Below are 13667 nucleotides of genomic sequence, written 5' to 3'. Positions count from 1 at the left end.
AGGATCCTGGCTATTCAAGACATAGGGATACTGAAAGGAAAGTTGGAAAACCTGGAGGCAGACCCTTGCTGAAACCAGCTGAGGGAAAGCATTGTTTGAAATAAAATTCTATGATGTGTCCATTCACGAGTGGAGTTTGAAAATACTTTGGTGGAAACTGGAGTCCAGTGCCATCAGCTGATTCACAGTGTAATAATTATCAGGTGGTAGAGGGGTAAATTTGAGGAAAAATCCATTGTTTTGTTTTTAAAAGCTAATTGGCAGTCCTGTCATTCTGTTCATCACGTTTTCTAAAAAGAATAAAAGTTATAACCCTTGAGCCAGGTTCCCATTCTGGGACCTTTTTGTCCAGTAGTAACATCAGCTGGGATTGTAATAAGGTACTTCAGATGATTTCAGAAGGCAAATGAAATGTTGATCTTTATTGCAAGAGGAATGGAGTATAAAAATAGGGAAGTTTTGCAACTGTTGTACAGGGCATTGGTGAGACTGCATCTGGAGAACTGTACAGTTTTGGTCTCCTAAGTTAGAAAAGATACAGTTCAGAGAAGATACACTGGCACAGCTGATTGATAGAGTTATATTATGACGAAAGTTGGAAAGGCTGGGCCTCTATCCATTTGGAGTTCAGAAGGTTTAAATGTGATCCAATTGAAACTTATAAGTTCCCTCGGACTTGACAGGGTGGATGCTGAAAGAATGTTTCCCCTTGCTGGAGAGACTAGAACTAGGAGACACAGTTTAAAAATAAAGGATTTCTCATTGAAGATGGAGATGAGAATAATTTTTTTCTCAGCGTCATGAATCTTTGGAAATCCATTTCCCAGAGAGCAGTGAAGGCAGGGTCACTGAATATTTTTAAGACAGAACTAGATAATTGACTCTTGATTGGCAAGAAGAGCCAAGGGTAAGGCCACAATCAGATCAGCCATGATTTTATTGAATGGTAAAATGATTTTGAGGGGCCAAATGGCCTGCTTCTCCTCCTAATTTGTATTTGTAGTGTCTTGGAGAAAAGTTAGGCAAAGACAGCTCCTGACTAAGCTACATCCCTTTTGTTTCTGCATCTTTTCTAAGAAAAACTATGTGAAATGGCCATGAAGATTTAAAAGCTGTGACAACCAGCTGATTAGCAGAGTTGACAACACAGACTAGGTCATTCCTGTATGTTAAACAAGATCTGAAATCCTTTGTAAGATTTCGCTACATAATTCGAATCCATGGGATACCATTGAACATATAGAACATAGAACAGTACAGCACAGTACAGGCCCTTTGGCCTTGATGTTGTACCAAGCTATGTCCAAACCCAAGATCAAGCTATCCCACTCCCTATCATTTTGGTGTGCTCCATGTGCCTATCCAATAACCGCATGAAAGTTCTAAAGTGCCTGACTCCACTATCACAGCAGGCAGTGCATTCCACACCCCAACCACTCTCTGAGTAAAGAATCTACCTCGAACATCCCTCCTATATCTCCCATCATGAACCTTATAGTTATGCCCTCTAGTAACAGCTACATCTCTGCACGTCTGCTCCATCTATCCCCCTCATCATCATATAAACCTCTATTAAATCGCCTCTCATCCTCCTCCACTCCAAAGAGAAAAGCCCCAGCTCCCTCAACCTTTCCTCATTATACCTACCCTCCAAATCAGGCAACATCCTGGTAAATCTCCTCCGCACTCTCTCCAGTGCTTCCACATCCTTCTTATAGTGAGATGACCAGAACTGCACACGATATTCCAAATGTGGTCTCACCAAGGTCTGGTATATTTGCAGCATAACTCGACGGCTCTTAAACTCAAACCCCCATTAATAAACGCTAACACACTATAAGCCTCCTTCACGGTTCTATCCACTTGAGTGGCACCATTCAGAGATCTGTGGATATGAACCCCAAGATCTCTCTGTTCCAAAACATTCTTCAGAACCCTGCCGTTGACCCTGTAATCCACATTCAAGTTTGCCCTACCAAAATGAATCACCTCACACTTACCAGGGTTAAACTCCATCTGCGACTTTTCTGCCCAGCTCTGCATCCTATCAATGTCTCTTTGCAGCCTACAAGAGCCCTCCACCTCATCCACTGCTCCACCAATCTTGGTGTCATTAGCAAATTTATTAACCCACCCTTCAGTCCCTTCTTCCAAGTCATTGATAAAAATCACAAATAGCAGAGGACCCAGCACTGATCCCTGTGGTACACCGCTGGTAACTGGCCTCCAGTCTGAAAATTTTCCCTCCACCACCACCCTCTGTCTTCTATGAGACAGCTGGTTACTTATCCAATTGGTCTAATTTCCTTCTATCCCACACCTTCTTACTTTCTTCATGAGCCTACCATGGGGAACCTTATAAAATGCCTTGCTAAAATCTGTATGACATCAACTGCTCTACTTTTGTCTACACACTTAGTTACCTCCTCAAAGAATTCAATCAAATTTGTGAGGCAGGACTTACCCCTCACAAAACTGTGCTGACTATCCCGGATTAAACTGCATCTTTCCAAATGGTCATAAATCCTACCTCTCAGGAGTCTTTCTATTAACTTACTGACCACTACTCTCCAGTCTTCTGGCTCAATCCCCGCGGACAGTGAGGACCCAAAGATCAAAGTTAAAGGCTCTGCAATCTCATTTCTTGCCTTCCAAAGTATCCTAGGATGTATCCCATCTGGCCCAGGGGACTTATTGACCCTCAGGTTTTTCAAAACTGCTAATACATCTTCCCTCACAACATCTACCTCCTCCATCCTGTCAGCCTGTATCACACACTCATCCTCAAAAACATGGCCCCTCTCCTGAGTGAACACTGAAGAAAAGTATTCGTTCAATGCCTCATCTATCTCTTCTGACTCCATGCACAAGTTCCCTCTACTATACTTGACTGGCCCTAACCTCATTATGGTCATTCTTTTATTTCTTACATAAGAGTAAAAAACGTTGGGGTTTTCCTTTATCCGACCCACCAAGGACTTCCCATGCCACCTCCTAGCTCTCCTAAGCCCTTTTTTTTAGCTCATTCCTAGTATCTTGTAACCCTCACATGACTCAACTGAACCTTGTTTTTTCATCCTTACATATGCTTCCTTTCTCCTCTTGACAAGGCATTCAGCTTCCTTTGTGAACCATGGTTCCCTCACTCGGCCATTTCCTCCCTGCCTGCCAGGGACATACCTATCAAGGACACACAGTATTTGTTACAAAGAACAAAGAACAACCCAGCACGGGAAACAGGCCCTTCGGCCCAACGAGCCCGCGCCGCCGCATCTTCCTACACCTACCCTGCCCTGTGTGTATGTGAGTGGAACCCCTAATGTAGCCAGATTCAGGGGAGAATAGTGTCAGTTTGGTGCACCAGTCAGCCTAAGAGCACATCTTTGGGGTGTGGGAGGAAACCGGAGCGCCCGGAGGAAACCCACGCAACCACAGGGAGAATGCGCAAACTCCCACAGACACAGGCCCAAATCCATGTATCTGCACAGCTAGCAGTGATAGTCACTGAGCTGTCTGCTGGTCAAGGATTAAGCACACACAATGACACGAAGTACTAGGCCACTCCCGGAACCTCCAAGAGCAGCCCACGCACGACCCACCGTGTGCATGCCCCTCGTTTGACAACAAGGTGGACCGACACCTGTGGAATAAAAAGACAAAACGTTAACATGTAATACTACATTTCCGGTGTCGTCCGGAGGCTCTGACCCTATGTAATACCCTCTACTATAACCCTCCATCCTTATTTTGCCCATGTGTCTATCTAAGTAAACCTTAAACAAGTCCAACGTGCCTGCCTCCACCACTCTACTCGGTAGCGCGTTCCATACCCCCACGACCCTCTGCGTGAAAAACCTTCCTCTCATATCCAAATTATACTTCTCTCCCCTCACCCTTAGATCGTGACTTCTCGTAATTGTCCCCAATCTAGGGAAAAGCCTACCACTGTTGACTCTATCTATTCCCTTCAGTATTTTATATACCTCTATCATATCCCCCCTTAATCTCCGTCTTTCTAAGGAGAAGAGCCCCAGTTTCTCCAACCTTTCCTCATAACTCAGTCCTTCCATGCCAGACAACATCCTGGTAAACCTCCTCTGCACCCTCTCCAGGGTCTTCACGTCCTTCCAGTAGTAAGGTGACCAGAACTGGACGCAGTACTCCAAATGCGGTCTAACCAACGTTCTGTACAACTGAAGCATTAAACGGCAGCTCTTATACTCTATACCCCTTCCTATAAAGGCTAGCATTCCATAAGCTTTCTTCACAACCTTTTCTACTTGTGTTGACACCTTCAGAGACTTGTGCACCTGCACTCCCAGGTCCCTCTGTATCTCTATACTCTTAATCAGTCTACCTTTTATCACGTAACTCCTCCCTGCATTATTCCTTCTAAAATGCATCACCTCGCATTTGTCAGGATTAAATTCCATCTGCCATCTATCTGCCCAATATACCAATCTATCTATATCCTGCTGTGTCACCTGACAGTCCTCCTCGGTATCTGCTAATCCTGCCATCTTGGTGTCATCTGCAAACTTGCTGATCACACCATGTACGCCCTCTTTCAAGTCGTTTATCTATACTACAAAGAGGAGAGGTCCCAGTACTGAGCCCTGCGGCACACCACTGGTGACTGGCCTCCAGCCAGAAAAGGTCCCCTCGACAACTACTCTCTGTCTCCTATTGCCCAGCCAGTTTTCGATCCACCTAGCTACCTGTCCTTGTATCCCATGTGCCTTAACCTTTTCTACCAGCCTACCGTGAGGGACTTTGTCAAACGCCTTACTGAAATCCATACAGATGACATCAACGGCTCGCCCATCGTCAACCGTTTTTGTCACCTCCTCGAAGAATTCCACCAGATTCGTAAGGCAAGACCTCCCCTGAACAAAGCCATGTTGCGTATCTCTAATCAGATCGCAACGTTCCAAATGCTCATACATTCTATCCCTAAGAATTTTTTCCAATAATTTTCCTACCACCGATGTCAAACTCACTGGTCTATAATTACCAGGGTTATCCCTACTACCCTTTTTAAACAGCGGTACCACATTAGCTACCCTCCAGTCTTCTGGGACCTCACCTGTGTCCAAAGAAGAGACAAAGATTTGCGTCAGAGGCCCAGCAATTTCATCTTTCACCTCCCTAAGCAGCCTGGGATAAATACCAACAGGCCCCGGAGCTTTATCCATTTTTTATGCTACCTAAAAACCTTAGCACTTCCTCCCTCGTGATGGATGTTTCCTTCCACTGATCTACAGCTCCCTCCAAGACACTACACGACACCAAACCCCTCTCCTTCGTGAATACCGACACAAAGTATTCATTCAGGATCTCCCCCATTCCCTCAGTTTCGATACATAGCTCCCCTCCTTTGTCCCTAAGAGTACCAATTTTCCCTCTAACCTAATATAAGAGTAAAATACTTTTGGATTTTCCTTCACCCTATCAGCCAAAGCCATTTCATGCCCTCTTTTTGCCCTTCTAACTCCCCTTTTTAGCTCCCTTCTACTCTCTCTACATTCCTCTAGCGCACTCTCCGTTCCCAGTTGTTTCAACCTAACATATGCCTCCCTCTTCTTCCTGACCAAGTCTTCGATACCCCCTGTAATCCACGGCTCTCTAATCCTGCCTTTCCCGTCCTTCCTCTTTACCGGCACATGCCTTTCCTGCAACATTTTCAGTTTGCCCTTAAAAACCTCCCACTTACCAACCGTGGACTTGCCAGCTAACAACCCCTCCCAATCAGTGTCCTTCAGCTCCCTCCTAATCTGGCTATAGCTCGCCTTCCCCCAGTTCAGAACCCTCCCCTTCGGACGGCACTCGTCCCTTTCCATTTTTATCCTAAAGTAGACGGATTTGTGGTCACTGTTAGCCACATGTTCGCCTACCTCAACCACCTGCCCTGGCTCATTTCCCAACACTAAATCCAGTATAGCCCCCTCCCTAGTCGGGCTAGTTACATACTGCTCTAGGGACCCTTCCAACACACATTTTACAAACTCCTCCCCATCCGTACCCCCAGCTCTAGGCACCTTCCAATCCACTCCAGGAAGATTAAAGTCACCCACTACAACCACCTTATTCTTTCTGCACCTATCTAAAATGCCTCTGCAAATACCTTCCTCCACTGACCTTGGGCTGTTGGGTGGCCTATAGTATACCCCTAGCATCGTAATCTCTCCCTTTTTATTCCTCAATTCCACCCACAGCGACTCAATCCCTAACTCCTCCATATTGTCCTCCCCCTGCACTGCTGTGATGTGCTCCTTTACGAACAATGCCACCCCACCACCTCTCTTCAACCCTCCTCTGTCACACCTAAAACGCTTATACCCAGGAACATTCAGCTGCCAATCCTGCCCTTCACGTAACCACGTCTCCGTTACTGCCACCACATCTAACTTCCTCATAAACATCAAGGCCCTAAGCTCATCCGTCTTACCCGTCACACTCCTCGCATTGAAACAGACGCAGTCCAACCCACCAGTGCCATTCAGAACCTCCTTCCCCCGATAATTTTCCTTTCATCCAAACCTACCCTATCACCCAACTCACTCCCGACCCCAGTGTCTAATGAGTTTTCAGTCACATCCCCACCCCCCCTCCCTATTAGTTTAAACCCTGCCTAAACACTCCAGCTAACCTCCCTGCTAAGACATTTGTCCCTCTCCCATTCAAATTTTCCCCATCCCTCCTATACAGTTGCCCTTCTCTCACAAATACCTTCCAGTGGTCTACAAAAGTAAAGCCCTCTACCTTGCACCAATCCCTCAACCATGCATTCAGCTGCATGATTTCGTTATTCCTAGCCCTGCTGGTACTAGGCAGCAGCCCAGAGAATGCCACCCTGGAGGTCCTGCTCTTCAGTTTGGACCCCAACTCCCTAAATTGCCTACGTACATCTGCCCTATTCTGCCTTCCTACGTCCCTCTCCCCTGCGTGTATTATTACCTCTGCCTGGGTCCCCTCCCCTTTCAAAATTCCTTGAAAAAGCTCCACTTTTAGTTTGTGCCCATACCTAACAGTTTCTGTTCCCATCTTATGCTCCCTAATTCTTGCCTAATCGCATCATAATTACCCCTGTCCCAATTATGAACCTTGCCCTGCCATGTGACCTACCCTGTGATTTTATGTACCCTCACCTTGAATAAGTTGTATTTTGTAGACTCTAGGTATAAAAATTCAGTAATTTTGCAAATTAATATTTATCCTGATTATATAATTACTTGCAGATGTTTATTAGTTAACTGCTTTGATTGTTTATGCTTCATGATGTATTCAGTTGAACAATGTCATCAAATTAAATTTTTTTCTGCTGTTTTCAGACAAAATTATTGTTGGCAGTTATAAGGGAATTCTACGTATCTATTCCCCACAGCCTGCCAAACCTGGAGCAGCACTTCAGCCAGAGGAGTTAATCCTCGAGCTTCAACTACAGGATCCTATATTGCAAGTGGAAGTTGGCAAATTTGTCTCGTAAGTTGATGAAAGAAAGAGTATAGAATTGCAATAATTTAATAATTGAGTTAAGAAACTGCTCATGGATATGGCCAAGGCTTGGAACAGAAATATTTTTCACGTTTATGGTGATGTGGTTGGTAACTTGTGTCCTGTCTTGTGTCCTGTATTTTGGAGGGCAGGAGAGAGACTATTAGCTGAGAGGCCTGAACTACGGATGGGGGTGGGGGTAAGAGTGGACATTCCGGGGTTGGGGGGTGCGGGGGTGGAATAGTTAGTTTCCATTTCTGATTGCAATTCACTGAGCAGTCTAGAAGCAAAGAATTACCCAGCGTGAACTGGGTGCCGTGCTGACTCATTTGGAACATAGGAACGAGAAACAGAAGTAGGCAAATTCAGCCCTTCGAGCCTGCTCTGCCATTCAATCAGATCATGGCTGATCTCTCCCTGGTCTCAAATCCACCTCCTCACCTGTTCCCCATATCCCTCTTCCCTTTTTATTAGAAATATATCTATCTCCTTTTTGAAATCATTCAACAATTTTGACTCCATCTCACTATAGGGCAGCGAGTTCTACAAATTCACCACCCTCTGCGAGAAGCACTTCCTCCTCATCTCAGTTTTAAATCTACCGCATCTCAGCCTATACCTGTGACCTCTTGTTCAAGATTGTCCCACAAGAGGAAACATTTGGTCTACATTTACTTTATCAATCCCTTTTAAAATTTTATCTACCTCGATCGGAACCCCTCTCAGCCTTCTAAACTCCAGCGAGCACAAGCCCAAATTGTTTGTGTCACCCCTTCATCCCCAGAATCAATCTGGCAGACCTCCTCTGAACTGCCTCCAAAGCCACCACGTCCTTCCTCAAATAAGGAGACCAAAACTGGACACAATACCCCAGATGTGTATGGACCATATGTATAGGGTTTCACCAATGCTCTAAACAATCACAACACTTCTCTACTTTTATACTCCAGTCCTTTTGAAATAAATGCCATCATCCCATTTGCCTTTTTTATTACATGTTGCACCTTCATGCTGAGTTTCTGTGATCCATGAACATAGACTCCCAGATCCCTCTGCCTAGATGCATTTGAATCTGCTTTCCATTTAGGTAATAATTTGTCTCTCTGTTTTTTTTGCCAAAATGCCTCACATTTATTCACTTGTTGATCTATCTAATTAATCTCACCTCTTCCCCGTAGCTCTCAGATTCAGTTTTGGAAGTTGATTTTGAGTCTGTTTTCACCATTCTTTCACCCTGTGCATTCCTGATCATCACAACTCAGTGCTCACTGTTTTTGTCAATAAATGTGTATCCTTTGGTTATTGATCCTTCTGTTAGAACAGTTTCCTGAGCATATGCAATTAAGAATTGGATTGTTATCTGGTGTGATATCTTGTTGATCAATCGCCTGCTTCATAATACTGTTTAGGTGCACGTCGCAAGCAGCCACAATCCCAATTCGGGTCTTGAAAAACTGCATTCGATTACCATCTGGTGGCCAGGGCTCAGAACTACTTCATTCCAGATAATTGCTCATTCTGCAGAGAGATCTAGATAGACTGAGTGAGTGGGCGAGGACCTGGCAGATGGAGTATAATGTTAGCAAATGTGAGGTTACCCACTTTGGTAGAAATAGCAGTAGGAGGGATTATTATTTAAAGGGCAAAAAGCTGTAGCATGCTCCTGTGCAGAGGGACCTTGGGGGTCCTTGTGTACGAATTGCAAAAACCCAGTCTGCAGGTACAGCAGGTGATCAAGAAGGCGAATGGAATGTTGGCCTTTATAGCGAGGGGGATAGAATATAAAAGCAAGGAGGTCTTGCTGCAACTGTACAAGGCACTGGTGAGGCCGCAACTGGAGTACTGTATGCAGTTTTGGTTGCTGCGTTTGCGGAAGGATATATTGGCCTTGGGAGGGAGTGCAGAGAAGGTTCACCAGGCTGATACCGGAGATGAGGGGGCTAGCCTGTGAGGGGAGACTGAATAGACTGGGTCTGTACTCGTTGGAGTTTAGAAGGCTGAGGGGGGATCTTACAGAGACATATAAGATAATGAAGGGGCTAGATAGGGTAGAGGTAGAGATTCTTCCTGCTTAGAAAGGATAGCAGAACTAGAGGGCACAGCCTCAAAGTAAGGGGGGGGGGCGCAGTTTAAATCAGAGTTGAGGAGGAACTTCTTCACTCAGAATGGTGAGTCTCTGGAATTCTCTGCCCATTGAAGTGGTGGAGGCTACCTCGCTGAATATATTTAAGTCATGGGTAGATAGATTTCTGATAGACAAGGGAATTAAGGGTTATGGGGAGAAATCAGGAAAGTGGAACTGATCCACTTCAGATCAGCCATGATCTTGTTGAATGGCGGGGCAGGCTCGAAGGGCTAGATGGCCTACTCCTGCTCCTATTTCTTATGTTCTTATGTTCACAGGATGGTTTCTATCCTAAATGTTTCAAAGTTAAAGATTTATGTTATAATCCATGAATAAAATCATGGAATTTTTATTTTAATTTTTCTTTTTCTGTGAGGTTGGAAGAAATACCCAGTGTCTGGAAAGTTGGATCACTTCATATTGATTATTTCCTTTAGATATAGATTGTTCAGTTAAACTAAAAACCCAATTTAGAGTAAATGAGCGCACAACTTCACTCATTTACACCCCATCCATCATCTTACCCAGTACAAAGCAGCTTGCTTGATGGGCAGCCCATCCACCATGTTCAACATGCACCTTATCCACACCAGTGCACAATGGCAGCTGTGTGTACCATCTGCAAGATGCAATGCAGCAGCTCAACCAGACACCTTTGACAGCACCTTGAATGACAAGGGCAACAGGTGCATGGAATATCAGCGCGTCCAAGTCACACACCATCCTGACTTTGAAATATATTGCTTCCCCTTCGCTGTTGCTGAGTTGAAATTCTGGAACTCCTTTCCTAACAGCGTGATATATACACCTACACATCATAGATTGCAGCAGTTTAAGAAGTGGCTCACCATCACCTTCTCAAGGGCAGTTAGGAATGGGTAATAAACACTAGCCTAACCAACAAAGCCATGTGCTGTGAAAGAATTATATTTAAAAATCATAAATGCATAAAATTTGAGTCTAGTCTAGGAAAGTAATCCATGATGCCAGGTGCAAAAAGCTTTAAACACCAAACACAGGGATGGGAGGCCAGTCAGTTACCTGCGCTGACTCCATCATTCTTTTAGATGGTGGCTGATGAGTATCTCCGCTGCTCCGGAGTAGCTGCGAACATGAATGCTACTTGTGGATGTTTTCTGTTGCCTGTTCCCTGAAATTGGAATCTCTTCTGTTGGAGGCCTCCCTATTCTCCATGTCTCATTTATACACTGGCTAAAGACAGTGAGGCATTGAGGAAAATCAGTGTGGAAGGGTCAGTGATGATGCAAATATAAATAATGTCAGCTGTTGAAATTATGTTTGATTTCCTGTGGGAACATCTCCCAATTTGAAAATCCTTTTTATCGTTCCCATACTGAGTCCCATAACTAAAATGGTAATTGAGTTGGCCAGTGATGCAACCCCCTTAACCATTACTGAAATAGTAACCCTGCTCATTCCACATGACCCCAACATGCCTTTGACTGTGTCCACTTGACATATACAATCATTTCTGTATATTGTGATAGTGGGCACCCAAGCCTATGAGCTGAAACAATATATATTCAATGTGTGGGAGAATATAATGCTGTTTTGAACAATGTTCAACTTCTATGTTGTGATGTTAGGAAATAAGATGTTGTGGAACTGTTATTTGTTCAGATCAATAACTTTTCAGAATGATCTTGTGGGATGTGGCTGCTGCTGGCTGGGTCAGCATTTATTGTCCATCCCTAATTGCCCTTCGGAGGGCATTTTAAAGAGTCAGCCACATGGCTGTGGTTCTGGAGTCACATGTGGACAATACTAGGTAAGGATGGCAGATTTCCTTCCCTAATGGACATTAGTGAACCAAATGTGTATTTATGACACAATAGTGGCTTCATGGCCACCAATAAATGGGCAGCATAGTAGCACAATGGTTAGCACTGCTGCTTCACAGTTCTAGGATCCCAGGTTTGATTCCTGGCTTGGGTCACTATGTATGGAGTTTGCACATTTTCCCCGTGTCTGCGTGGGTTTCCTTCGGGTGCTCCAGTTTCCTCCCATGTTCTGAAAGACGTGCTGGTTAGGTGCATTGACCCAATAGGCACCAGACTGTTGTGACTAGGGGAATTTCACAGTAACTTCACTGCAGTGTTAATGTAAGCCTTACTTGTGACAAATAAATAAATGTTTTTATTGAGGGTTTTTCAGTTTACCACAAGGTGCAACAAATCTCCAAAATCCAGTACAGTACAAAGTGATCATTATTCCACATTTACAGAAAACACCCGCAAATACTCAAACAAATAGTTGACGATTATTGTAATTGATGTAGTCAGCACATCATAAGAATAATGAAAAAACACCAGAAAGAGCGTGGAATATCAAGATAATGGGATAAAGCCATGAACACATGGCACCATAATGCACAGCATCCTCTACAAGATAATAAAGACAGAACTACACAATATTAAGGATCCCTTATGGGGTAAAAAAAGACCTCCAAGCAATGAAAGGGTACCCTAGAAAAAGGGGAACATCAGTGTATCACCATCGGTACAAGACAGGGTGTGGCAGGAGCCAGTAATCCAAGGATTTTTACACCACACCAAGACTCGCAACACAACTGACCTAACTCCTCTTCAGCCATATCAGATGCACCATTCAGGCCCCACCATTAGTGAGATTCCACCCATTTTCCCCTCATCAAAGAAACCCTAACAGCAGGATAATATGCCCACCATACATCCCATGAATCAAGTAATCATTGTCACTACATATAGAAGAGCCAATCCAAGAGATGGCAAAGGATTAGCTGATCATGCCTGGGCATGCAGCATTACATATTTTACCAACTTCAAAAACACCAGAGATGCCAATGGCAGGGGAGAAAAGGACCTAGTCTTTTCCAGGATACATGATCAGTCTGTACCCTCATAGGAGATGAGCAAAGATTCCTTGATCCCAACAATGTAACAGTATAACAGGTGACATCGGCTGTTCACGCCTTGCTGCCGCTGCAAACGAGGATTGAGGGTTTGGCACTCAGCCTAACTCTCCATTCACTGCAGTGGGACCAGAAAATCCTGCTGACGTGAACTGCTGGAAGCTTCCAGCCAAATCAGAAGTATAATCACAAGGGAACGGTGGCACAGTGATTAGCACTGCTGTCTTACACCACTTGGGACCCAGGTTCGATTCCTGGCTTGTGTCACTGTCTGTGTGGAGCCTGTATGTTCTCCCCGTGTCTGCATAGGTTTCCTCTGGGTGCTCTGGTTTCCTCCCACAGTCCAAAAGACATGCCAGTTAGGGTACATTGGCCACGCTAAACTTCCTCTGTGTACCCGAACAGGTGCCAGAGTTTGGTGACCAGGGGATTTTTCACAGTGACTTCATTGCAGACGCTAATAAATAAACTTAACTTGATGCAAACAAAGGCCTGCTCACCAGCAAAATCATCACTGTGAACTGGGCCCCACCTTTGAAGTTAGGTCTTTCAGGCGGAAAGACCTGAAATAAACTGCCTAACTAAGTGGTAGAAGCTATATCCAACTACCTCAATCAAACAAAGATTTATTGATTTTTAAATTGGCTGCCCGTCGCCAGGATTTAGCCAGGATCTTCCAGGAACATGACACACATTATACACATCAGGATCAAATAATTACATGCATCAGGTTTCCTAAAAAAGGATTAAAAGATGAGAAGCACCAGAGTCCATGAAAACGCAGCATGACACCCCTGTGTTCACATCATATGTGACACCCAAGTCCAGATTTTTATTCAATTCAAATTCACCACCTGCTGTGGTTGGATTTGTTCCCAGACGATTATCCTAGTTCTCTGGAGTATTAGTACAGCGACAATGCCATCACACCACTGCGCTGAATAATGAAATTAACAGCATGTCATTGATCAGCAGAGGGAGCCACTTCACTTCAAATGTGAACCCACAGAGCCAGTTTACTGTAGAAATACCCAGTTATTTATATCCTTAATTCTAGTATTCTCTGCCGTATACGTCACATCACCAATTGGTTCAAAGTTTAAGATAAATTGTCACACCAGATAATATTAACAATGT

The 13667-nt window shown here is 44.4% G+C and overlaps 1 protein-coding gene across 4 annotated transcripts in view; it reads left to right on the top strand.

The window, feature by feature from the left end:
* Positions 1-13667, top strand: part of bbs9 (Bardet-Biedl syndrome 9) — a 387401-nt gene that overhangs the window by 11139 nt on the left and 362595 nt on the right. For all 4 annotated transcript variants that reach the window (XM_080193988.1, XM_080193989.1, XM_080193987.1 and 1 more), the window contains exon 3: positions 7332-7482. In XM_080193988.1, coding sequence (XP_080050114.1) covers positions 7332-7482 — 151 coding nt within the window. The remainder of the gene's footprint in view (positions 1-7331; positions 7483-13667) is intronic.

Source organism: Carcharhinus amblyrhynchos, chromosome 8, assembly GCF_965287045.1.
Source record: "Carcharhinus amblyrhynchos chromosome 8, sCarAmb.v2.hapA, whole genome shotgun sequence".
Lineage (NCBI taxonomy): Eukaryota > Metazoa > Chordata > Chondrichthyes > Carcharhiniformes > Carcharhinidae > Carcharhinus > Carcharhinus amblyrhynchos.
The sequence above is the reverse complement of the archived record's forward strand: the minus strand, read 5'-3'. Positions and strand labels throughout refer to the sequence as shown.